The following is a 27,500-nucleotide window of genomic DNA, read 5'->3' as shown; positions in this document are numbered from 1 at the left end:
TGCAGCTGTGAAGTCGGACACCTGACTTGCGTGTTCAAGTGCTTTTCCGTCTGGAATAAACAAAATGGAGCGATCGAGTGTTGGAGAATGATGGAAGCGTAATATTTATTGTTTTTTTGACAGCTACATATGAGATCCGGCCAGGTGTGTCACATGCAGCGCTATTTGGTGTGATAATCAGAATGTTATATGTAGGCCCCGGATATAAATATTTATATAGGCATGAGCAAAGGCTCGGGTATGTTTGTTGAACCAACTGAAACAAGTTTCTCTTCCGTGTCGCTGTTCATTAAGATCCCGTGTGTAACTCTGAACAGATTTCTGTCATTCAAATTTCTCTGTAATCCCGCAAAGTCTGATTGTTAATTCCTTGTGTCAGTTACGTTTTTAACACCAGTCAATCAAAGGTTACGATTTGAAATGTAAGTGTCGGGTTTTCTCTGCCACTCGCTTTGCCAGTCCTTTGCGAGAGGAAGTAGGCTGTTCAGTAAGATCCCCCACGTAATTCTGAACAGGTTTTTGTCATTCAAACAACTCAGAATTAGTTTACTTATAAACAGCCAACTTACTAAGAAAATTTTAAAGTTTTAAACCGGGCTCAGGCCCATAAATGCAGCCAATGGGACGGGCCCGTGTACGGTCGGGTCGGGCTTGTTTTTTTGGGCCTGATCTAAGGTCTGCTGTCAGCCAATTCGTTACCATCTAGACTCCTGATTTCAATTGCTACTTACTGGTGGGAAAACAGATAACTGACTATAGCCACGAGTCCCAAAAGGGCAAGGGTTAGGGTTAGGGTTCCTTACTGTGATTATGGGCATGAGTGACGCCACCGAAGTCGCCAAATCACAGTAAAGAACATCCTTGAGGGTTTTATGGATTTTTTTTATTTTTATACAACAGTTAGTTCCGGTCGAGTAATCTGATTGGACAGGAGGCATTCCCGTGAGTGCTGATATACAGTATAGCAGCACTGGGGCGTTTTACTGTATAGTATCACTCCGCTTCACAGCTGCTCTGATATAACCGTCGTCAGACAAGCTCATGGGAATCTGACAAGGCAGCAAAGCGACAGTCAACAGACTCATGTTTCACTTCCTGCACAATCAGTGGAAACGTGCGGCCTGCTAGCCTGCAGTCGGGAAACAGCTGATGTGTTGCTTGGCAACGCTCTGTAGTGGAATCCTGAGGAAACTGTTTCTGTTGGCGGAGACGGGTAAAAGAGAAAAACCATAATCTGTTGTCTCATAGTACCATTACTCAGAGGCGGGGACTCGAGTCACAGTTTTACTCGCTTGAGACTTGACTTGACTTGGGTTCTGGTGACTTGGGACTCGACTCTGACTTGTACTTTGATGACTTGATTATAGAAATCAAACTCATGATGCTCTTACCAAGTTTTTATCCTATTAAAACCATATTGCATTGAAAAGTCCTAGATATTTAGTTTTCTTTAAGATATTAAATTGATACTGGACTCTTGATTTGTTCTGACTTGACTTGCTGTTCTACATTTAGACTTGAAACCTGACATTAATGACTTGGACTTGACTTGGTAATCTACATTTAGACTTGGCCCTTGACTTGAGACTCGTGCCTCAAGACTTGAGACTGACTTGGGACTCGAGCAAAGTAGACTCAGTCACACCTCTGCCATTACTTGACAAATAGCTTTGTTTATAGAACTGTTGTATAAAAGCAATATCACACTCGAGGTTGTGCTGTTATACTGGATATCAGCACTCCATTTTGTGTGATACTGCTTAAATACATGCATGTGTGCTGTTTGAAACAATACAGAAGAATAAATAAAGTAGGATAGAAAGGGTTAACTGTCTTCCTGGTTAATCCTCGTTGGAAACTAAAGGGTTACGGCTAGGAAACAGTTTATGACTAATCAGATTGCTTGGCTGGAGCCGGAGCCTCAGAGCCGTTAAGCTTTTGACACTGAGGAGTATTTTAAGCTCCAGCAGTGGGATATAAAAGTCTTCTCATGCCAAAAGTATTTTCCATTATTTTTTTTTGAATCCACTCTTCTGAAGTGACTGAGTGGCTTGGCCCCGGCCCGGTTTCCCTCCAGGCTGCAGTCGGCTCTGTGATACGCAGCGTAAATAAGACTGAGATGATGCAACCTGCAGAAACTGCAGCCAAGAGGAAATAAACTCTCAGTGCAGCAAATAAACACCGGCTCCAACCCACCCACTGACCGACTGACCGACCCACTGACCGACTGACTGACCGACCAACTGACCGACCCACTGACTGACTGTCTGACCGACAAACTAACTGACTGACTGACCAACCACCTGACTGACCAACTGACTGACAGACTGACCGACCAACTGACCAACAGACTGACTGTCTGACTGACCAACTAACTGACTGACCGACCAACTGACTGACCAACTAACTGACTGACCGACCAACTGACTGACCAACTAACTGACTGACTGACCAACTGACTGACCGACCAACTGACTGACCAACTAACTGACTGACCGACCAACTGACTGACCAACTAACTGACTGACTGACCAACTGACTGACCGACCAACTGACTGACCGACCAACTGACTGACCAACTAACTGACCGACCAACTAACTGACTGACCGACCAACTGACTGACCAACTAACTGACTGACCGACCAACTGACTGACCAACTAACTGACTGACCGACCAACTGACTGACCGACCAACTGACTGACCAACTAACTGACTGACCGACCAACTGACTGACCAACTAACTGACTGACTGACCAACTGACTGACCGACCAACTGACTGACCAACTAACTGACCGACCAACTAACTGACTGACCGACCAACTGACTGACCAACTAACTGACTGACCAACTAACTGACTGACCGACCAACTGACTGACCGACCAACTGACTGACCGACTGACTGACTGACTGTCTGACTGACCAACTGACTGACCAACTAACTGACTGACCGACCAACTGACTGAATTGCTGTGCAGGGGAAAAAAAAACACCGAATCACAGTGCGATTTGAATATTTCAAACCACAAGTGGCTTGTATCTAATTTGAAAAGATCTCAGACTCCATGTGTTTTTCTGCTGTTCACACATTAGAAAAACATTGTGTCAGATATGCTAAAACAATCAGATTTGAGCTGCCTGCCTGAATATAGCCTGAATCAGCCAGCTTGTCAGTCAGTCAGTCAGTCAGTCAGTCAGTCAGTCAGTCAGTCACCCAAGAAATAAACTGCCAGACTGCTGCTGCTGAGGTTTGCAAATCAGCTTCTCTGGGTCTCACCACATTTAAACACTCAATTTGTACCACTAAGGTTTGTTTTAGCTTCGTTCCCACAGCTGGGAGCTGGCAGCCGGCCTCGGAGGAGAGGATGGAGCTGTTTTCCCTCTCTGTCCCGACCGGTCCATCTTCACCCTCCGCTGCTGAGTTTTTGTTTTTTTTACCATATTGGTTGTTTTAGCTGTATGAGGTTTGTGTCTTTGTGTCTTGTTGTCGTTCTCTCCTCCTGCTGGCTGTGTGCTGCCGACAGTTTCTGCTGCTTCAGGCCGTGAACTCGCTTGTTTTCTGATTAAAAGCCGCTTCACCAGAGCGGCACTGGGAAGAACCATGCGGCGTTTGGCTCCTATGAATCAGCTACGGTGGCCCACAGGGGACAGTATAGCAGTCGCACTGACGCTCAAAAATTCGATAATTAGAATAAAGAGAACAGGGTGAAATGCAAGAACGGATGCTCCTAATTATCCAGGGCATTTTTTTACCACGTCATTTTTAACTTTCAAAGGCATTTTATGAACTTTGAACTTTAAAGCGTCTTTTCCCCCCGAGCCTCTGTTACTCTCTGACCCTGATGTTCTCTTCAGCAACACCTTCCTTCCTTCACTTTCATTCAGTTAAGGCCCATTCACATCTAGAACGATAACTATAAAGATAACTATAACTTTTTGAATTCTGAATGAGATACTGGATGCTACGATACTGAAATTAGGGCTGGGCGATATGGACAAAATCAAATATCACAATATTTTTGACCAAATACCTCAATATCGATATTGCGACAATATTGTAGGGATGACTATTGGTGCTTTCACAAAATATTTACACAATGAGATTTTTGATCAGTAATGTGGATATAATGACTAAGTGGGTAAAGGCAAATAATAGAACAGCTAGAACAGTCTGGTATTTCATCACTTTACTGTAATGCAGCCTTTAAAACCAGGAAAAGACACTTATGCTATATCACGATAATACGATATCCAAAATCTAAGACGATATCTAGTCTCATATTACAATATCGATATAATATCGATATATTGTCCAGCCCTAACTGAAATTCATTGTTTGTAATGTAGTTTGAAAGAATTGTAGATGGACAACATGCATTCTGTGTTCAGCTTTGTACATTTTGTTTGATCACCATGTTTCACTTTGTTTTACAGTGTCTTCTAAGCCCATGAAGCCCATGTATGATACTATAATAATATAAAATCAATCACTCAATCAGTATAAGTAAATCAAATCGAATCTGTGTTCCCACTACAACTATAAAAACTATAAAAACATCCAAAACAATAACTATAACTACATTTTTGGTTCGATCTCAGAGCGATTTTTTGGATGCAGAGGCAACGATAAAACATTTTCGACCAATCAAATTAAAGCTACAAGAAAGAAGAATGTATTGAGCAATGTATCGTTAGAGTTTATAGTTATCGCTGTAGAGGTGAACGGGCTTTTACACTCAAACACACCTGAGGCTTCCCCACCCAGATTTTCCTTCACACACACACACACACACACACCACACATACACCACACACACACACACACACACACACACACAGAGCGCTCACCCTCTGCATGATGCAGCTGTTGAAGTCGTCTCCGATGCGTCGGAGCTCTCGTCCGATCTCCCCGGCTCCCCGGGCCTCGGGCTGCATGTCCCCCGCTGTGTTCCTAGACGGGCCAGAGGGACTGCCTGCAAGACGGGAGGGGGGGGGGGAATATCTGCTCAGTCTCATAATATCACCACAGAAGCACTTCACATGTAGCATTCACAAACAATAAATAACTCATTGTGCTGCAGACTTCTGGGTTGAAGTCTGCCACGGTTCTGCAAAGGTGTAAAAACTAGAGACGAGACGATCTGCTTATCTCAGGATGCGATACGACGTGATAAATAAAAGTTCAATGACAACAAAGTCTGACTGTGCAGAATTCTGTTCATTTCTGAGTAGGGCTGCAACTAACGATTGTTTTCATTATTTTCTCGATTAATCGATTAGTTGTTTGGTCTATAAAAGGTCAGAAAATGGTGAAAAATGTGGATCAGTGTTTCCCAAAGCCCAAGATGACGTCCTCAAATGTCTTGTTTTGTCCACAACCCAAAGATATTCAGTTTACTGTCATAGAGGAGTAAAGAAACCAGAAAATATTCACATTTAAGAAGCTGGAATCACAGAATTTTGACTTATTTTTCTTAAAAAATTACTCAAACCGATTAATCAATTATCAAAATAGTTGGCGATAATCGATTAATCGTTGCAGCTCTATTTCTGAGCCACAAATCTTTCTAGTGATGCCGTTGCCTCGCTAGAGTGTAAACAACAATTTCAAAATGTCATTACAAAGCGCAAATTAATTTGAAATGAAATGAAGTTGTGAGGGTGAAGCGTCTCATTTGTGATTACTACAGCGGAGTAAAACAGAGCTAATATCACGATTCATTTTGTCGCATTTCGTATTGTCGCATTTTTGTATCGCGATATATTGAATTTCGATAAATCGTCTCGTGATCCCACTGAGACAAAACAGCAGGTGAAAGTTTAATTTCACTGTTATTTCGTTCATTTGAAGAATTTGTTTTTGGTTGTTTTGGGTTCACTGTTACAGTATTTCCCCTCCTACAGCAGCTCCATACCAAATCATACCAACAGTCTTCTCTGATGGGACAACATTTTTTTTTTTTTTAATCGAGTAAATGTCTGTAGTCTCATGTGAAGCTGTTTGGGAGCTTTGGCATGAAAACATTTGGAAAACCTCAGCACCAAAACACTTAAATAAAAGATATTAACAAAAACCACAGAGAGCTTCGATTCATCCTTTGGTTCTGAAACGCGAAACAGAAAATTAATACGTGTGACAGAGAAGGAAAACCACATTATTAAAAACCAGAAGTAACTCAGCAGAGCGCAAACCAATTCTAAAACTCGCAAAGCCACGCAGCCTCGTTTTAACTTTGTTTATCGCTCGTTCCCACCTGAACATGAACGCAGCTTAATAATAGTTCTGGATAAAAAAATGTTAAAAGAAATCGTCTGCAGGTGGAAATCTCAGATCCAGATCATCACCAAAATCTGATCAATTTTTATGCAGAAGAGTCACAATACTGTACTGAACTTTTTTTTTTTAACTGTGTGTGTGTGTGTGTCAGAGGTGCAGACATGCCACTGTACCAGCTAGTTTGCGTGAGCGAGCGTGTGTGTGTGTGTGTGTGTGTGTGTGTGTGTGTGTGCGTGTGTGTGTGTGTGGTTTATCTGTTATATATGCAGCATGAAATACAGTAGGACTGTGAAAGACTATGAACTCTTACCGATCTCTGCTTATGACTCATGCACGCTGTTATGAAACCCAGGCTTAATATTTCTCACATCCTCCAATATTAAAGAGGCCAAAACAGCAGAGAGTCTCCACTGCAGGGCATCGCATTGTTATTGATTGATTGATTGATCAAAGAATGTAATTATGGGTACGACAGTGACACAACACACAACTACACCACCATTTTTTTTTTTATTTAGTCTCCATCTTTGTCCCTCAGCCTCACTGTGGTGTTTCTGCACCGCACTTCCCACAGATCACCTGTCAATCAAACAGTGTGGGCGGAGCTTGGATTTTCTGTTGCTGCAGTTTGAGTTTCTCTTTTCTCTGTCTGTTCAGCCATGGTGGCTATCACTGCTCATGCTCAACTACCCAGTTCTTCTTCTTCCTTCTGTTTATTCCAAACAAACCAGGAAACGTAAAACGCATCACTTCCTGTGCGGCAGAGGATTTTTTTTCCCGGGAAAGAGCTACCAGACACCGGCTGTTTAGAACAGACAGTGGAGAAGATTTCATCAACTGGATATAAGTTTAATCACTATTGTGTTATAATTGAAGATAGAGAGAAGCAAAATGGATGTTTATGCATAGGAAAGTATCATGGATTATTAAACTCCACCCATCTGGTACTGCATAAAGGTTAAAGCAATTATATGCAAATACATTTCGCATGTTGGTGTGTTAGGGCAAGTTCACACCAAGCGTGTTCTGAGCAGTTAATTCAAACTCTGGAGTGTTTACTCCTTTAGTTCAGGTGAGATCAATGACCTTTGAACTCTACTGTCACCAAATGGCAAGAGAACTGCGGTGCGGTTCATTAATCCGACCAACTACAGGAAAACGCACTTGAAACGCACGGGATTATGGGTAGAAGGAGACGGACGGACGCGGTTCCTGGAAAGCCTGGCAGAATAAAAATGAAGTCTGGACTGATGCTCACGTTCAGCTCTTTCTTCATGTGGTCCTAACTGGTATGAACACCACAGAAGAAGAGACAGACAAAGCCCATCATGACTGGAATCAGAATCTCCAACCTGGCAGGATGACAGGTGACCAAAACTCTGTCCAATAAACAAGCTGCTTCTCTGGGTCATGTGACTTTTGTTTACAAGCCCTGGTTCTCTTGTAGTTGGTCAGTGTGACTCTAAACAAACCAAATACAAAAAATACAAACAAAGTGAACTTTTCCACTGAGGTTCAGGCCACATCCACACAAACGATCTCCGTCCACACGAGCGTTTCAGAAATAATCTCCGTCCATACTATATAACACGCCTGAAAACACATATCACATGACCATTCACGTACACTGGGCATGTGCGTGCCGGGGCAAACAGGAAGCAGATTGTCTACTCTGCGGTTGGTTGCTTATAGTTGCAGAAAATACTACAGAGGAAGAACAGCAACGGCGAAAAGTACGACCAGAGATTTCTTTGCTTGGACCGACGACGAGGTGAAACTGTTACTTATGTTGAATTAACCACTGGCAGTCAAGGCTGATGTCGTTTGTTTTCTTCCGGAAAAGGGTCACGTGATAACGGGGTGACGAATCAGGGCAAGGACACGTCGTGACTGATAAGACCCAATCAGGAAGTGAACGTGGGCGTCTGCGTCATCGTATTTTTTATTTTCAACGGTAACAAAACGATACAATACAAAGACCTACAATTAAGACAAAACATACCGAAAACCACAACACAAGAGCAAACACAACCACATCAACAACAACTAAAAAAAAAAATAGTCATCGTTTTCAAAAGTCTCCGTTTCCGCCATCCCGGAGTTTTCGAACTAAAACGGGGTCAGCAGCGTTTTAAAGTTTAAGTTTTAAAAGGAAAATTAGTATTAGTGTGGATGTGGCCCCAGACCAGAGAGGAGACTGTGCTGCAGGAGGAGGAAGAGGAGGAGGAGGAGGAGGAGGAGGAGGAGGAGGAGGAGGAGGAAGTGTTTGGAAGCTGCTGTGTGATAGCAGCTGTAATCAAACTGATACACAGCAACAACAGCATGATAACCTGATCCGCCTTAAGCTGCATCGCTCCAGCTCACTCTCTTACACACACACACACACACACACACACACACACACACACACACACACACACACACAGCTGAACCCACACTGCTCACATTCTCATACACACTCAAGCACAGGCACGCAGACACACACACACACCACATACCCAAATACTGAACAATCTTGATAATTGAGATCCGTTATTCTTTCTTAGCTTCATGGAGAGGAGAATATATAAGATAATGCATGAGTGTGTGTGTGTGTGTGTGTGTGTGTGTGTGTGTGTGTTTATCTCTGTCCTATCTCATAGCCATGGCAGAGTGAATGAGAGCCAAAGGGTTTCTGTCTGCACCTTACAAAAGACCTGCAGGCCTATTTTGACTGGTGAACACACACACACACACACACACACACACACACACACACACAGAGGTCTATTCTGATTGGTGCACTTAATGAATTACATGCACACACTGACACAGACTCACACTCACACACACACACACACACACACACACACTGGTGTGTTTTGACTGGTGTCTTGTCTGTCTGCTGCAGTGAAAGAGAATAACAGAGACAATCAGAGCGGCCAATCACAGCCTTTATAAAAGCCTCAGCCAGAGTCTCACATACAGAAGTTAAGACAATCTGCTGAAGCTTCTGGAAGTTTGATTTCAGACTCCGCAGATTAGACTTTTACTTCCTGGAAATCAACTGATTACAAAGCAACAATATTGATGGATAAGGGCTGCAGTTTGGACCGATATGGTTTCTGAAGGCTGATAACAATACTGATATAGAGCTGCCACGGTATTGATTTTTTCCTTACCGCACAAATTAGCAAAGCCATTCAAACCGCCGCGGTAACCACCATAAAAAAAAAAATTTAAACCTAAGAACAGTGTTACAGTTGTTGTAAGTGCTCGCCACTTGTTGCTGTCCCGGTTGTATTTAGTCACTCTGGCAAACGCCTCGGAGACTCCTAACTGACGCAGTGCCGAGCCGGGACGTCCCGAGGCAGACGGGGCGCCTTTCACTGCATCGTATAACGGGCGATGAGTGGTCCTAAGATGTGGACCACATCATAAGTTGTCGTGTTTCCTCGCATGACGTTGATTTTCTTGCTGTAAATGCGGCACACTGCCTCGTCCAAATTCCCTGGCTTTCCCTCTTCATCGGGCTCAAAGCCAAAATGTTCCCAAAGAGGAGAAGTAAGGTTGGGTTTCGCTACAAGATCCACGTTTTTAGCCTAATTTGAAGTGAAAACTTTCCGTAGCCAACAGCTGCAAAGCACGTTCTGCGGGGGGGGGGGGGGGCATGTTCTCCGATCAGAACGTTAACTGTGCAACTGTGAGTGTAAACCTTTGAACACATGGCGTGAAGAAAAAAGGCTACACAATTATAATAATTATTATTATTATTTAAAAAATAGTACTGCATTTATTTCAGATGACATAACTTTTACAAGCAAAAATTGGAACATAAACAACAGGACTAAAATAAACAAAAATAAAAACCCAGCGGTGAAGCGGTGATCAGCTTGACTCTGTGGTGGGCGTGACCTGATTGCGTTACCACGGTAACGGTAACCGCGGCAGCTCTATACTGATATCTTTGGATTGAACCTGCTGATAGTTGATATTTTGAGTATTGAAGTTTGACCATTTTCATGCTAAAAAAACATCCCAAAAATGACAAGTATTCAGTGTTTCCCCTGAAATTTTACTCTTGTCAGGGTGGAAAAGAATCTGAAACTGGATTTAGACGATCATGGGACACTAAAACTCTCCACTGAAACTAATGAAACTCTTATAGCTAGGTTGGCAGTGCCTCATATCTCTATCTATCTCTATCTTACAGCTCCACCGATATCAGTGATATTTTTCTGAAACACAAAACAGGGGGAAAATGTAGGAAAAGGAAAAACAACAATTTTCGTCTGAAATGAATGTGAGTCTGCTGTGTCTGAAGAATCTGAAACCTTGAAATAAACCCCAAAAAATCCCATCAGGACGAGAGAACGGTGGAGGATATTCATCATTCACTGAGAGGAACATCATCATCAAACATCAAGGAAACAGAACAGACATTGATGATGATGATGATGAAACTCTTCATGTGTCCCGCCACCAGCGTTTTCACCAAATCTCTCCTTCCTGGCACAGTGTGTGTGTTTGTTCCCAGTCAGCAGGACGGGTGTGGTTGCTGGAGGTGATTTCCTTCACTTTCAATAAACAACAGATCTATAACAAAAACGGATCCTTGTTCTATGAATGGTGAATGTGATGCAACCGCTGCCTGGGACTCTCTGGAGCGGGCATTTACCAACACACAGATTCTGATGTGAGTCTCTCTTCTTATATTTAACTATAGGGTGAATGCCTGGCTTGGATGTTGATGTTCAGCAGGTGACAGCAGAGAAGGCCACTGGGTGTATTGAGTGGATTCCCTCCCATCAAAGTGTATGGAGAAAGGCCCACATCACCTTCAGAGAACTCCACAGTAAACACTTATTCTGACAGAAGACTCTGCCCAGAGCGGTCAGACTGGTGACTATAATGAGTCACTAAAAAAGTCTGCTGAGTTTCAAGTGATACACACAACAGTGTGAAACGTAGTCTGTAGATATTCAGTGTCTGGGTTGAGGTCAAGTCACGTGTGAAAACTAGTTCTGCATTGCAAAGGACTGAGATATCAAGTGTCAAAAACTTTGTGCGCATCTATTTTGTTCATTACGGTACGACGCAACGGTGAGACCGTAGTCGTAAACACAAACAGGAATAGATCCAATTCCAAGAAGGATGAAACACTCGAGATTTTCTGACCACTAGAGGGCGGCAGAAACCGCAACACATTTGTAAATGAAGCACAGCAAAGCCACTGCACTACGGAGGCCTACTAAGGACAAACCTAACAAGGCATCGTGCATAAAGGCTAACAGCTAAGCTAACCGTAGCTATGGAGAAGTGTCACCGGTTACCAGTCTCACTTTGACAGATCTTTCTCCACTGAAAGTTACATGTCCCACAATGATGCACACACACACACACACACACACACTTTATATTAGGGCTGAACAATTAATCGAAATTTTATCGAAATCGCAATATGGCCTACTGCAGTTTTCAAATCGCAGGAGGCGCAATATTTGTTTAAGTCGAAATGTGTGTCAAAATACATTTTAAATGAAATATTGTGGTGCTGCAGAGATGTCCTGGCCTACACATCATATTCTACAGACTTAAGAAAACATCTTTGTTTGGTACAGATCCCCGCAAAAATCACACCATAATCATTTTAATACGTTTTTCAATGAAAATGAGAATAATGATGCAAAAATCATCATTCCCTCTAATATCACAAGTCATATCGCAATTGCAATATCAGTCAAAATAATCGCAATTAGATATTTTTTCAAAATCGTTCAGCCCTACTTTATATCCAAACATACATATGCTATAGTGCACTTGTTCACCACACAAACACATGCACACACTATCATTATACTCTAATAATAACTTTATTTGTATAGCACTTTTCTAAAAAACATGTTTACAAATTGCTTTACATGCATGAAAACACAGTGAGGTAAAGGACCCTCAGTTTAATAAAATAAGAATTAGATAAAAAAAAGTATGGAAAAGGAAGGAGGCAGAAACCTCACTGGCAGGTTGACAGTGAGGTTTTGCCTCTTCTGTGTGTGGCTGTGAGGTCAGAGGGGACAGGAGGAGGATAAAGAAAAACACTTCTCTACGTCAACAGATCGACACGTTTTTCAAAGATCTTCTCACAATCGTCTGGTGTGGCAGTAATGAAAACTTCAAAGCTGTTTTTTTTTTCTTAGTTTCACTCTGAGCAGTTACTGTTTTGCAGGGCAGTATAGTGCACTTATTCATATGCATGCACCCCCCCCCCCCCCCCCCCCCCCACACACACACACACACACACACACACACACACACACACAGCCACAGCCCGGGTGACTCCCTGATGGTTTGTTACAGTACAACTCTCAATAAGCAGCCAGAAGTCAAGATAAGACACTTTCCTTCCTGTAAATCACAATCCAGCAGGATTCAGGGAAAACTACGACTCCGAGGCAGCGCTCCAACAGCAGCAGAGAGACCTGAAGACGAGCCAGCAGGGCCTGGCTGCCGCTCCAGACCAGCCAGCAGGGCCTGGCTGCCGCTCCAGACCAGCCAGCAGGGCCTGGCTGCCGCTTCAGACCAGCAGGCAAATCGATTAAGAGTCAAATTCATTCATGAAGCGCGTTGTAGCAAATTGGTTTGCTGCAAAATGCGATAAACACAGAAAACAAGGGATGCAAATAGAGAAAATAGAGAAAAAACAAGACAGAACGAGCACATCACAAACTCCAACATATGGGGCCAGTGCTTCTGTATGTGTGTGTGTGTGTTTCTATGCTTAAGAAGGACCCGATGTCCCCACAAGAATAGAAAGATGAGGAAAACGTTCGGGTGGATTCTCTGGCGGCCCGCCGGAGGTCGGAGAACGGGCAAAAGGTCAAAGTGTGTGCGAAGTGTGTGCAGCCTGGTATCCACTGAACCAAAACACAGATATGAACATGAGAAATCCACTGACTCATCTGCTGACAGGGGAGAGTAGTACGATGTGGATGTTGATGGATGAGATGATTCATAACGCGTCGGTACAGTGTGTGCACAGCAGAGTCAAAATACACACATCTGTCTCCACTAAAGCTTTGCAGGAGACGCAAACGAATATAAACCATGCAGAATTTTTAGTCCCTTCACTATTAATATCGATATTCAATACCAGAAACCCCCAAACACTTTGATATAGGAAGCTTTTCAGAGCAGTTTGTGTTGTTCGGCTCTTATCTGGTTTCGTGTTTTACATACACCCACACCAGCAGCATGCAGCACACTTTCACATAGAATACAGTCAGGCTCATATTTTAGATATTTAACATGTACGCACACACACACACACACACACACACACACAGAAGGAAATACACACACAATACTACACACAAACTGTCAGACAGGCTGCTTCCTGACTCAACATGCAGGATTTAGTGGAGGGAAACCCATCTGAACTCACTTTACCCACTTGTTTTATTTGTAGAAATGCAGTTTAGCAGCTTTATAACCTGACATAGATCTTTATGACAGAAAAGCCATACTACATAGTATCAAACTGATGTAAATTATACGAAGATAGTGTCTTTTATGGAGAAAAAAAGCATACATTGACTGGAGGTTGCTTTCCTTATGATAATCACTGACTGGAGGTCAGAGTTTAGCTTTGGTACCGGTAAGCATTATGTGCTCTTATAAGCAAGATCATAAGGCATTATACAAGGAATTATAGACATGGTAGTCATAGGAAGTGTTACCTATAGTATAATTAATGCTTTCCTGAAAATCTTAATTTAATAACAGTAATTTAATAATTTGCTTTGTGTTTAAATCGGTGGTTGTCTTTTCCCCCACCAGCTGCAAATCAAAGTTGATCCATCTTTTTATTTACCGCTCCATCACATCTTAACAGGATTTGACTTCTTCTATTGTTTTTAATAATGCTGACTCTCTCTTTTTTTTTTGTCGTGACATCACCGGTTGTGTGATGAGTTCCTGCTCACCGTGCTGCTGCTCCGGTTCCCGGTGCGCCGCCTCGGCCATGTGCAGCAGGGCGTGTTGCATCGCCTGGCAGGAGGGGCTCGGTGTCTGCGTGGCCTTGTCCGCCACTCCGGGCGACGAGTCGCCGTCTAACGAGAAATATCCGCTGGAGAGGCGGGAGAACTGAAACTGCAAAGACCTCGACTCGCCGCTCAGGCTGCTGGGGGAGGCGATGGGCTCGATCCCGGCCCGGGACGGAGAGTCCCCCTCTCCTCCGGTGTTCCCGGCGTGGTCAGCGCTCCGTCCGCCGCCGGGCTCGTTTGCCGGTTTTGATCGGGAGGTTTGCGCTCCGGCTCCACCGGCGCCGACGGGAAGCGACTCTCCTCCGCTCTCCTCCGTTACCGCGGACGAGCCATCGGACCGGTTTGGTGGTCTGTTGGATGGACAGAGCGGCACCGTCAGCCTGGTCTATCATCACTCTGCTACCCGCTGCGGCTCTAACTGCAAGCGGGTTCAAGTTTAGATATTCACCGAGTCACGCGCAAACGTGACAGCGCGCGAATCGTATTTTCCCTGAATCCTGCTGGATTTATAATGTTTTGGTAATTCAAGTCTAATCAGTTTGACACGGGAAGTCCCGATGACCGGCGGGTTGATGACTTTTAGCGCAGTCTTCTCTCTTATTAAAGCGCGCGTGCCAAACATCAACTGCTGAAAGTCGGTCTTACATGTGACATCACGATTATCTAACTCACTGTCCACGGCACCGATACAAAACACATGGCGGTGCGCGTGTAAAGTGTGTGTGTGTGTGTGTGTGTGTGTGTGTTTACTGGTTACTGTATTTGCGCTCAGGCAGCAGCGCAGGTTTCCTCTACAAACTCCTTTGTTTGACAGAAGCTGCTGATTGCAGCACATCGTGTTTGACTTAGAGGGAGAAAAAAAAACATAAGGCATGAAGAAAGCGGCTGGAGTAACTTCAACTGCGTCACACACATAAACAGGCAGCTCGCTGCAAAAAATGTCCGTCTGAACAGACTCCCGTTCACAGTTTTTACATTTACTGAAATATTCCGTCCGGTGGGATATTTCCTCTTATTTCCAGAGCGGATTCACCTGCTGCGAGAATTTTCTTGGAACAAGTGTCAGTATCTTGAAACAAGCCAGAATAAGTCGGATCACTCCGTTAGTAATGTCACTTTATTCAAGAAGATTCTTTTAACATGTTGATTTCCACTGGAATCTCACCCTGTTGGCACATTTCCGTTTTCTTAACAAAAATAACACGTCGAGACTCAGTATTTGATCAAATGATTCTTTAGACGGATATTTTTTGCAGCGCTTCCTATTTCTCCAGAGCAAACTACACTTCCCTCTGCGCTCGGATTCCCAGCGGCAATGACCTACTTCTGTGCCAAATTGACCCAAAATGAACCGACTGGTTTTCGGCGCAGGTAGCCTGCACGCGCCGGTTCAACATTTAACTGACAGACTTAACGTTGTTTAGATTTTGAATGTCAATGTTTTGCTTTTTACGCGCTTTTACGCACGGGGGAACAGCGGTAACAGCCGCACTCCGACTGGACGTGACGACGGTCCTTTACCAGCCGAGTGAAAATGTAACTTTTCCTGCGGGTTTCAATGCAGAAATAAACACAACGAGGAGAGACATCAGGCGTGACAGGCGGATCTACCGCCGAAATGTCGCCAAAACGCACCGACAGTCACGTCGCCAAATAGGAAACCCAGAGGGAATCCAGGAAATCCGCAGTGCCGATGCAAAAGATATTAAATCAGCCTTATGACCATTTTAAATCCATCCGTTTTCGTCGAGGCGTCACGGTGCCAAATGTCGTGCAAGATCCACACACACAGATCCCAGGGCGCGTCTGCTTGCACCGGCGCCGTGCGAACTGTACGTGCGAACTGTATCATGGAAAAATGGTGAATCAGCCTGTAGTGTTTCCCTCCGGTGCGTGACACCGAGCAGGAGACCGAGAGGACAGTCTGACGTCTCAAATTTACTTTTAACCGAGAGGCAGAACATTGAGAGATTCAGAATATGCACTAGATTTTCTATTTTCCTCTTTTTCGATTATTAGTAAACTGACACAGAAAGCTTTACAGTACAGTCTATGTGTTATAAACTACTGTAAGAGCGTCCTGCATTGTGCTCTCTGACCCGGTGGTGCAGTTCCGCCACCCACAGGCGAGCCTGCGTATTCAGTTCAGACTGCTGCGTTTCCTATATTGGTGGAAAAACTGGAGGAAAAAAAAGCTAATACACACCCGTAATCGCCTGTAATCGCAGCCGGTTGTTAATGTAGATACAGGTGATACAGTGCGTCTGCTCTGTATGCACCAGGTGCCAAATTCTAATAAAATAGCCTGTAACCTGATGTTGTGACAAATTAAAAGACGCATGGGTAAACTCTGTGACCTGCAGTCGGTGATCATAACAAGGCAAACAACCTCCAATATGAACAATGATCCGTTAAATTCTCAGAAAATCATTTTAACCTTAAAAGAACCTGTCTGCATAGAAGATAAATAACTTTGAAACTAAAGGCTCTGATGTCTTCCATGACTGCTGTCAGCACAAAAAGTGGGAAACTCTATTCTGCGAACACAAAACGTGGTTAACTGGGTGTCGGTGAGTTTATCCTCCGCACCCTGGACTCAAACCTGCATGAAAACACACGGCGCGTCATTTACCCCCCCCCCCCCCCCCCCCCCCACACACACACACACACCCCGCCTGTACCCCGAGTTAACTGTCGTTCACACTGATAACTGAGAGGTTGTGTGGTTAAAACCGAAGCCGGTGCGCTGCTGCCAAATATTACCGGCAAAGTCACTATAAACCACACAAACATCCATATAACAATGTTATAAGAATATTATAGCGATACTATAGGAAATAAAACACCATGAAGTAGAATAAAGTCACTTTAAATTCAGTATCGAGCGCTGCAGACTCTCTTTAAGCTCCTGCTGGAATACTATAGGAATATTATAGCGATACCATAGGAAATAAAAACGTCACGTAAAGTAGGAAAAAGACACAATGAAGCGCTGCAGGTTCACTATGAGGGTCGGAGACATTAAAGGAACATTAAAGCGACATCACAGGGGGAAACAATAACACCGTGGTAATTTTTTTTATAATTTTAATTGTTTTTAGAAAATCACCACGTCATGGTCAAGACTTTACAAAGAGCAAGTCGTGGTAAAGTCGCTGTTTGAGCGCCGCAGACAAACAACAAAGCCCCTATAGGAATATTACAGTGACTTTTTTTTTTTTTTATTACGGGGGGAAAGCATTAATAATATAAAAGCAATTTTAAGCGATTTTTCCCATTTTTAAAAGCGCGAGCGTTGCAGTAAGCGCGTGGTCGCGGCTGGCGCGGCATGACAGCTGACAGTCTGACATGTAACGTTAGGTAAGGGTCGATTTATTATTTAATAGTAAAATACCAGCCGAGCTCCTGTTTTCCCCACTCACCTGGACGGACGGGACATGTCAGCGGCGGGACATCACGGCCGGCACAGCAACAACAGGATAGAAATACTCAGGATAGGCTATAATAATAATAATAAAAAAAAAAATAATAGGCTAATAAAGAAACACCAGACTCGAATATGATCCTCGGGTCCGCTTTAGGTTAAAAAAAACAAAAACAAAAACAAACAAACTTCCAAAGTGTTGGTAAAATAAATCCCAGAGTTTTGTTGTGAGTGTTGTTGAAATCCGCCTCGCCGCAGTGGAACAGTTGTAGTTTTTCCGCCTCGGAGGTAAACAAATGCTTCGTCCAGAACACTGCTCCGTCTTTTGTCTGCAGATGAGGATGTTTCCTTCCTCTCTTTCTCTCCCTCTCTCTCTCTCTCTCTCTCTCTCGCTCGCTCTCGCTCTATGCGTGTGTGTGTGTGTGTGTGTTAAAGTGCTGTAGGTAGTCCGCAGCACTGAAGCGTTATGCCGTTCTCCTCCTCCAAACCCACGATCCACCTACTGCCTGTGGCTGTGGGTGGGGTCTCTCTCTCTCTCAGTGTGAGTCTATGTCTCTCTCTCCCGCTCTCTCTCTGAGTCTATGTCTCTCTCTCTCACACTCACTCTCTCTCTTTCTCTCGGAGTCTATCTCTCTCTCTCTCTCTCTCTCTCTCTCTCAATTCAGTTTTTAGTTGAAGTTGGCTTCATTGGCATGACAGGAGAAAGTTATGCGTTTCCAAATCATTCAGTGTTTCTGTGTGTGTCTATGTGTGTGTTTCTCTCTCTCTCTCTCTCTCTCTCTCTCTCTCTCTCTCTCTCTCTGTTGTACTGTCTGTGTGTTTGTATCTCTCTCTCTCTCTCTCTCTATCTCTCTCTCTCTCTCTTTCCCTCTCTCAATTCAATTCAAAAGGGCTTTATTGGCATGGGAAACATACGTTTACATTGCCAAAGCAAGTGTGAAATAAAAACAAAAAATGTGTGTGTGTGTCTATGTTTGTGTTTGTCTCTCTCTCTCTCTGTTGTACTGTCTGTGTTTGTATCTCTCTCTCTCTCTCTCTCTCTCTCTCATAGTAACAGCATGTTGTTCAAGTGTATCTAATGTGGATATCACACTTATTCACACACACACACACACACACACACACACACACACACACACACACACACACACACACACTCACTCGCTAGTCTGAGATGAAACTTTATGTCTGTAATCAGAAGCTCCAGCAGTGTGTTGCAGCTTATGTTTACTAAAGAATCAAAGGAAATTTCACCAACACTGACCTTCAACTGAGTTATGGCATTGTGATTGATGAGTGTGCACATGTAAACACACAAACACACACACACACACACACACACGGATATTATGCACATAAGGACACACACTAGAGCTACAAGGAGCTTTGATAAACTTTAACACCATCCGAGATATTCTACTGTAATTAGCAAAGATACATTTCTCAAACACACACGCCAAGATAACCCCATAGCAGTGTGTGTATGTGTGTTGGTGGGGCAGTGTGTGTGTGTGTGTGTGTGTGTGTGTGTGTGTGTGTGTGTGATTATAGTAATAGTGTGACCGTGATCCCCTCAGGGTCAGATACAGAACAGCTTCCCTGCAGCTGGTGTGTGTGTGTGTGTGTGTGTGTGTGTGTGTCAATGACTCCCATGTTGGGTTCCACTGATAAACTGGTTTTTCCTTTTTATTAAAACTCAGATACGGTCCAGTCAGTGCGGTCGGTGTCTGATATGACGGAGCTTCCTCCCTCACCACAGATTTTTTACTATTTTTATCTTTTCCTGTTTATCAGAAGTCTGACCAGAGAAATCACCCCGGTGTGGTTTGGGAGGATTTTTACTCAGCCAGTCAGTAAAACCTGCCTCACTCTGCCTGGAGGAGCTGCTGACCCATCTGGGTGTCAGTGGAGAGTTTTAGTGTCCCATGATGGTCTCAGTGCTGCTTCAGAGGCTTTTTACCTCCCTGAGGAGAAGAAAACTCTGGAGGAAACTCGGAATACTTCAGCCCCAAAATATTATTGTTCCCCCGACAAAGGAGTTTGTTCCACACACAGATAAATAAAGATGACCAAAGAGATCTAGTTTCTCCAGTATTAGCAGAGGTGGAAAGTAACTAAGTACATTTACTCAAATACTGTACTTAAGTGCAATTTTGAGGTATTTGTACTTTACTTGAGTATTACCATTTTATGCTACTTTATACTTCTACTCCACTACATTTCAGAGGGAAATATTGTACTTTTTACTCCACTACCTTTATTTGATAACTTAAGTTACTAGTTACTTTGCAGATTCAGATTATTAATACAAAATATAATCAACTAATAAATTGTGATGTATTATTATAGATTACTGTAAGCTACCCAGCAGTATATAAAGTAGTGGAAATCAGCCCCACCTTTTCCAGCTGCAACATTAAAGTGATGCTTACACATTAATGCATCAATGATTATAATTCAATAATATAATATATACTGTATTATTCTGAAATGGGCCATTCTGCATAATGAGTACTTTTACTTTTGTTGCTTTAAGTACATTTTCATGCTAATACTTTTGTACTTTTACTTAAAAAACATTTTGAATGCAGGACACCCAACACAACTTTCATCAAAATCAGACTGGTGGTGCAGCAGTTATGGCCTGTCAAAGTTTCAAATTCTGACCTTTAATTATAGCGCCCCCACTTGGCCAACCAGTGTAAATGTTTTAAACTCTGTTACAAAGTGCCAAAATAGATCCATATCTCATATATAGTGAAGAATGAAACAGGTCAGACCATCCATTACCAAAACCAAGTCTAGTCGGTGTTAAATCCAGCACATTTTTATTTTATTTTAAAGGTATGAAAACAATGAAGTAGAAACGGGATAAAATGGTTGTCATGGCAACTGCGCTGCTGTTAACAGCACAGCAGGTAAGATGAAATAGAAAAGATTTGATGCGTCGATTGAAACTGTTTGGGTAGATTAAAACAAAAAAAAAAACAGTATATCACAGGAATATGGTCACTAATAAATACTGACAATGAAATATGACCGACGTGTTATTAAATCAAACAATATCATGGTTTACAGTGGGTAGTTTCAGCCAAGCAACCTGATTGGTCAGAGTGCCGATAATTCCCATAAAGCTCGTTTTCTCCTGTTTTTTATTCTTATTCATGTTCACTATTTCAAAGAAAACAGGTCAGACAGCCCACATGCATCAGTAACCACTGGATAAAAGCCATAAAAAAACCCTTGAGGATGATCTTCACTGTTATCTATGGATGATGCGTCGTCTCCATAATCACAGTAAACATCGTCCTCTCAGGTATTATTGCTGCAGCAAAGTACAAACATGCATAACACCAGAACACCTAGAAGCAAAGCCATACACAGTAGGACATTTTGCTGGATCCAACGCTATGAAATGTTTCTTTTTGTTCTCACTAGTATTCATAAGGCAAGACTCTTTTGATTGATCATGAAGGTCGATGTGTCCTGTTTGATCACCAAGTTAACTTGCAGATTTCTGCTGAGCAACCGGTGATGGCGGTCTCACCTACAGGCAACATTTACTAAGACCCTGGTCAGAACCTGCAGTCCCATTGTAAATTAGGAGGTTCAGAATGTAAAGTTGACTATCATCGTGGGCATCGGATCAGAATGCATGGAAATAAAGCCAGGAAACTTCAATCCTCTGAACAAAGGTTTAATTTCTCCAAAATCAAAGGAATTGCATTTATGAACATAAAGGGAGAAAAAAAACACACACACGGGCTTTTGAATCAGAACTGCCGGCCCATGTGAAGGTGAGAGAGTGAGTGAGAGGGAGTGCGGTCCTCAAATAAGGAGTGATCAGGTGAACTCAATCAGGTAAATGAGGGGTGACAAAGGGTGAAACAAGAGCCAATTAGTGATGAGGAAAGGAGAGGAAAGGAAGTGAGGTAGGTGAGGAAAGGAAGTGGAAAAATGAAAGAAAATAGGGATCTTTACTACACCTACACCTATTTGTTTAATGTGCAAATTGTTTAATTCCATTCATTTAAAAAGTTGTAGCCTAATCTTCGAAACGGCAATTCAGCCAATTTAATATGATATCAGCTTAATGGTAATTCATTTTAAAACAGTTTCCAGATGACCTTCCACTTACTGGTCAACTGTCTGGAATCAGACGCAGGCTGGAATGTGACGCTCCGACTGGATTCAGAAATCAGTGGGCTGGACGCCGTTCGCCTCGCCTGCCATTTAAATTTGGAGGAATGTACATCCTTGTTACTGTGACTCGTCAGGAACGGCCAGGGGATTTGAACCGCAACGTCACCGATCCAGAAGACAAACCAAACGCTCAGGAGTTCAGGAAAGCCCCACAGACTCCCAGGAATTGCTAAATTAAAATTCCAATGCATGATTCATACAAGTGCAAAGACGTGATTCACAGAGGCTGGAGGCTGTGTGTTTGTACAGGGACTTCACATCATTAAACTGACATCTGATGGCAATAGAGGGACACGTTTGCAAAATGTGGCTTTTCATGCTTTAATAATGTCATAAATTCTCATTCGTTTTCATCTTCAGAGGTTCAGAAGGACGTCACTGTTGCTGTCATGAATTCATTTCAGCCGTGCAAAATGACCATTTATTACATTGAGGTATAACACAGTGCTAACACACATGAGATTCAAAATGGTGGATAGTCGTCACGATGACAAGAAGCCACATTGCTGACAGAGAAAGCAAACGCAACAGCACCATACATACCACCATGGAATGAAATATTGTACAAAAAACTTCCCATTAGATATAACCACCATAAATGGCTGGATAAGGCTACAAGTTGTATTAAAAGCAAAAAATATGCTGGATAGTTTTCCCTTTGACACACAATCTATGAGCAGCAAACATATGAGGGGCCTGAATACTGTCTGTATATTTAATGAGTTGAAAAACTGACACCTACTCTTGTGATATGACTGCTGGCATGAAATTAAAACCCATTATGAGTCACTATTGCAGTTATGATTAATCTAAAGATCAAACTATTCATGTTTTTGAAGATACTGATTGAGGAAATTCAGCTAACAAAAGTTTTTCCAATATGGATATGTAGTGTTTTGGAATGGAACCCCTTACCTGTACAGTGATGTGTGATATGTAATGTCTATCCTGTCTTGCACTTTCCCTTTTGTCCTGTTATCCCATGTGTGTCAGTATGTACTTAAGTCACTATGTAAATTGTCAATACATCTCCAAAGTCACCGAGACTAAATCCTGTACTTTCACTGCACTAAATGAAGTGATTCTGATTCTGCTTTTGATTGTAAAGAGATGTAATTCATAAAAAATAATCCACAAAGCTTCAAAAGTCTCCCATCAGGGAGGCCTGTGAGACAGTGGACTAAGGCACATGGTGTGTACCAACAATGTGGTGCATTCAAGTCCATCCCGCAATATTTGTTGCACGTTATCTTCTCTCTATCTCTAATTATTTCTGTCTCTGTCCATTCTACAGTCTAATAAAGCACACATACTTTTAAAACGTCTCTGTGTACAGAGATGGTGTAGTAGTTAAAGGAATAGCCTACATCAACTTCATGGGAGATTGTTAAGTTACCCGTTAAGTGATGAGTTCATAAGACACTAAAATCATCTGTGTGTCTTCTGTAGATCATTCACTCATGCTGCATGCTAACACTTTAGCATTCACTATGTCGAGTGACAGTATGCTCTGTGCTAACACTTTAGCATTCACTATGTCGAGTGACAGTATGCTCTGTGCTAACACTTTAGCATTCACTATGTCGAGTGACAGTATGCTCTGTGCTAACACTTTAGCATAAACTATTGAGTGATAGGCTCTATGCAGCACTTTAGCATAAACTATTGAGTGATAGGCTCTATGCAGCACTTTAGCATAAACTATTGAGTGACAGTAGGATCTGTGATAACACTTTAGCAGTCACTATGTTGAGAGTAAGTAGGCTCCATGCTAACACTTTAGCATTCACTATGTTGCTAGTAGGCTCCATGCTAACACTTTAGCATTCACTATGTTGAGTGATAGTAGGCTCCATGCTAACACTTTAGCATTCACTATGTTGAGTGATAGTAGGCTCCATGCTAACACATTAGCACGAGTGACAGTAGGCCGCTAACATTATCTAAAATTGAAAGACTGACCTTTTATTACTAAAAAGTTGTTTGTGGTGTTTTTTTTATATGGCCTGTTTTAAACTCATTATGGCTGACATAGCCAAGTTTATTTTTGGATCTATTTCAGGTGACCAATCAAGTATTCATCCGCTGCACAGTGATTTTTAGCTGTACAGAGTCTCCCATCACTCACCACCTTCACTTTCTATGGAAACAGGGAAAGTAGTCCCTGCTAGTTCAAAACAGTGTTATTTTTATCTCATGTGTAATTTTACCAATCTCCTACACAAAACTGCCAACTGACTTGGCTGCATATAATTTAAGATTACTTACCATTTAGTTTAAGAGCTGCTACAAGCTCTCATTTTCTCACTTTTAAGATAATGCTAGTGGCTACTATCACTCAACATAGTAGGCTATGCTAAAGTGTTAGCATGAAGCACTAATGCAAATAATCTGTTGGGGACACATGGGTGATTTGTATCTTTTGTTCTCATCACAGATAAATTCTAGTCGGTCTCTCTACCAGATTTTCCAATTGTTTCAATACAGACAAGGTTACTGGAAAGTGAACTGCACCATCTTTAAAACTCCTTCACCTAATTAACTTACTGCATAAAAAGTGGCAGTAGTGTGATAAGTTGTTTTCATGGCAGTAGGATTTGTGGGTTTGTATTCTGAACCTATATCGATTCTCAGAGCTTAATAGCGGCTTATGAAGGTGAACCAGATGAAGTTTTGAACATTTTTAGGTTCAGCTGCATTTCTGAGACAATTTGAACACTTTGCACATTAAAATAATGGTAACAATATCCACAGTCTGAATTCTGAGGTATTCTGATATTCAAGTGCTCTTTGACAGCTAAAATGGTCTTGAAAAACACAAAATTAGAGACCTGACTCAAGAACTTAACATGAAGTTGTGGCTCTCAGCAGGTAAAACACTGACAACTCTTTTGTAAGTTTTATCCTGCCAAATTATGTAGGCAGGTTGTGATAATGAAATTATAGTTATACATTTTCTGGGGTGGGAAAGGGTTGGTTATTGACTGTTAGTATGTTTGTATATCCTATAATCCAATAATCTGTGTCCTGCAGACTGGAGGTTTAGTTATACAAACATTACGCAGAAATAATCTCATTGGTTGAGTTAAATCTCAGTGGGTGGAGCCAAAGAAACTAACTAACTGGCAAATTTGAATGTCAAAGAAGAAACTCTGGTCAAAATATAAATAAAAACAAATGGCTTTTTTTTTTTTTTTTTAATTAATTCATGTCCATGGCATCATGATGTTGAAGGTCAGCTGCTAGCTAACTAGCTTACCTAGATAGCTATAGGCTAGTATGGCTAGTTTTAGCTTGGAAGGTCAGCTAGGCTAACTAGCTAATCTAGATATCTTAGTATGGATAGATTGTATTTTTCAGTTAGCAGCAGAGTGCTAGGCTTCATAATATCAGCTTCCTCCTCTCTTACCTCTTGTCTTTTTCACTGGGCTTCAGTCTAACATTATTTAGCCAGAAAAACTGGGGTTCTTTGGCTCCGCCCACTGAGGTTTAACTCAACCAATCAGATTATTTCTGCCTCTGAGAAATGTTTGAATGACAAAAACTCCAATCTGTCTGTTTCCTCCATATCATTTACATCTTCCCTTTGTGGGTGAAGTGGATTTAATATTCAATAAGTTAAATCAATAAGGGATCAGAGCTTTCACCTGCTCGGGCTATTTCATGGAGAAAAACAGCCTGTTCTTATATTTTGTACAATCAGTCCCTTCCCTATAATAAGTGGCTCTTATAATATATATAAGACTTCTTTCCCTGGTTTATCAAAGGCAAACACAGTGAATGAAACGTGACAGGCTGTGCCATCTAAGGGAAGCCGTTACTTCATTCAAAAAAAAAAAAAACCCTCTCACAGCTTGGAGGCGGTGCTGGCTCTGTGATGCTGAGGCGGCGGTGGCGAGGCGGAGTGGGCGGGGTCAGGCGGCGAGTAGAAGGCCCACTGAGCCCTGGGATTGGCTATTCCAGCGATGGGCGCCTGGATACAGCAGGAAGGAAGGTTGAAATCCGACACCACCTTCAGCGCCTCGTCTTTTACCGACCTGCACAACTCCAGCAGCTGTGGGGGACCATGAGACACACACACACACACACACACACACACACACACATACACACACACACACACACACACACATAGAAGAATCAGAAATGGACAGACAAAGTGCACAGACAGGCACATAAGCACACACACACACATCAATACAGACAAAGACTAAAGAGCGAGAGCCAATCAATGGCATTTACATGTGATCAATACTGATCAATTCCTCAGAGTGTGGGAAAATGTGTGCGAGTGTGTAAATGTGTGTGAATGTCTGACCCAAATTTGGTCGGTTAATGCTCTCTGTCTTCTATATTGCTGCTTTTTATCTTTCTTTTCACCAGTCTGGACCCACCTGACTGAATGTTTTCTGTTTCTCATTCTCTTAAAGCCATTTTGATCTAAAGGCTTCTGCTTAAATGCTTGAAATTAGTTTCTTAGACAAATATAAACAGTGAAGTTGATCCTATGTATGAATTTCTTTCCAAAGCCTTTTGCCTTTCCATCAAGGCAAAGGGCGGCTACTTTAAAGAATCTAAAATATAAGATAGTTTTGATTTGTTTAACACTTTTTTGGTCGCTGCATAATTCCATTTGTGTTATTTCATAGTTCTGATGTCTTTACTGTTATTTTAAAATGTGGAAAATAGTAAAAATAAAGAAAAATGTGGTGTGTCCAAACTTCTGACTGGTTTGTCTTATTGTTTTTTCTTCATATTTATTTTTACTATTTTACTCTTGTGAAGCACTTTGTGACTTTGCTCTGTGAAAAGTGCTGTATAAATAAACCTTACTTAACATGTCAGGAGGATATCTAATTTCAGAAGGGAACTCTTCATATCTAGTTTATGTCATTTCTGCTTGGACGATGTTGATTGTACCAAGACATTTTGAATCTGGTTAGTTAATTCTCCAAAGCCAGTGTGACACACACACTCAGGAGTTAGGCAGAGTTTCATTCCTTCTTTATTTAATTTGAAAAAAGCACCACATCATGATTTAATTTTGAGCTATGAATCATTTTTTAAGAGCAGTTGTCACTTGTTTTTTTATCAAATGGTGGTTATCTGATTTTGGAACAAAACTGGTAAATTCTCTCCCACAGAGTGCTAGTGGTGCAGCAGACTCATGTACACACGGCATCGTGGGTTTGACTCATGACTTTCTGTCACGTCGTTCTCTCTCACGTCTCTCTGTCTCATGTTCCCTGCCAGTCTCCACTGAGCAGAGTCTAACAGAGCAGAAATGACCAAAACTGTGTTTAATAAGTGACTCGATGCAAAGAGAGACTCACTCACAAATGGAAAGAAAAAAAGTTAAAGGAATAGTTCACCCAAAAATGAAAGTTCTGTCATCATCTACTCACCCTCATGCCAAATGAAACACAGGTGAAATGTGTTAGTCCATATAACACACAGGGAGGCTGCAGCACAACTTGGTAGCAGCCTTCTCCAAAACAACTGAAGTCAATGGGGACCTGTTCTTTAGAGCTCCAAAACAAAAACAGCCAAACAATCACACTGTGAATAGAAAGA

The 27,500-nt window shown here is 42.2% G+C and overlaps 2 protein-coding genes across 2 annotated transcripts in view; both read right to left on the bottom strand.

Annotated features, from left to right (window-relative positions):
- bcl2l11 (BCL2 like 11) overlaps positions 1-18,118 on the bottom strand; it is a 40,406-nt gene extending 22,288 nt beyond the window's left edge. The window contains exons 1-3 of the mRNA XM_071538662.1: positions 17,722-18,118; positions 14,240-14,649; positions 4,850-4,974 (exon numbers count right to left, since the gene is read on the bottom strand). Of these exons, the coding sequence (XP_071394763.1) occupies positions 4,850-4,974; positions 14,240-14,649; positions 17,722-17,738 (552 nt within the window). The 5' untranslated portion in view covers positions 17,739-18,118. The remainder of the gene's footprint in view (positions 1-4,849; positions 4,975-14,239; positions 14,650-17,721) is intronic.
- Positions 18,119-25,773: 7,655 nt separating this feature from the next.
- LOC139660502 (acyl-coenzyme A oxidase-like protein) overlaps positions 25,774-27,500 on the bottom strand; it is a gene marked incomplete at its 5' end in the record, with an annotated part of 33,871 nt that continues 32,144 nt past the window's right edge. The window contains one exon of the mRNA XM_071538661.1: positions 25,774-25,980. Within this exon, the coding sequence (XP_071394762.1) occupies positions 25,774-25,980 (207 nt within the window). The remainder of the gene's footprint in view (positions 25,981-27,500) is intronic.

The sequence above is a fragment of the Centroberyx affinis genome, unplaced genomic scaffold (assembly GCF_046629955.1).
Source record: "Centroberyx affinis isolate AG114_WGS23_722 - 3 ecotype Tasmania unplaced genomic scaffold, CSIRO-AGI_Caff_v1 ptg003325l_1, whole genome shotgun sequence".
In the NCBI taxonomy this organism is placed as follows: domain Eukaryota; kingdom Metazoa; phylum Chordata; class Actinopteri; order Beryciformes; family Berycidae; genus Centroberyx; species Centroberyx affinis.
Note: the sequence above shows the minus strand (reverse complement) of the source record. Positions and strands in the feature narration are given on the sequence as shown.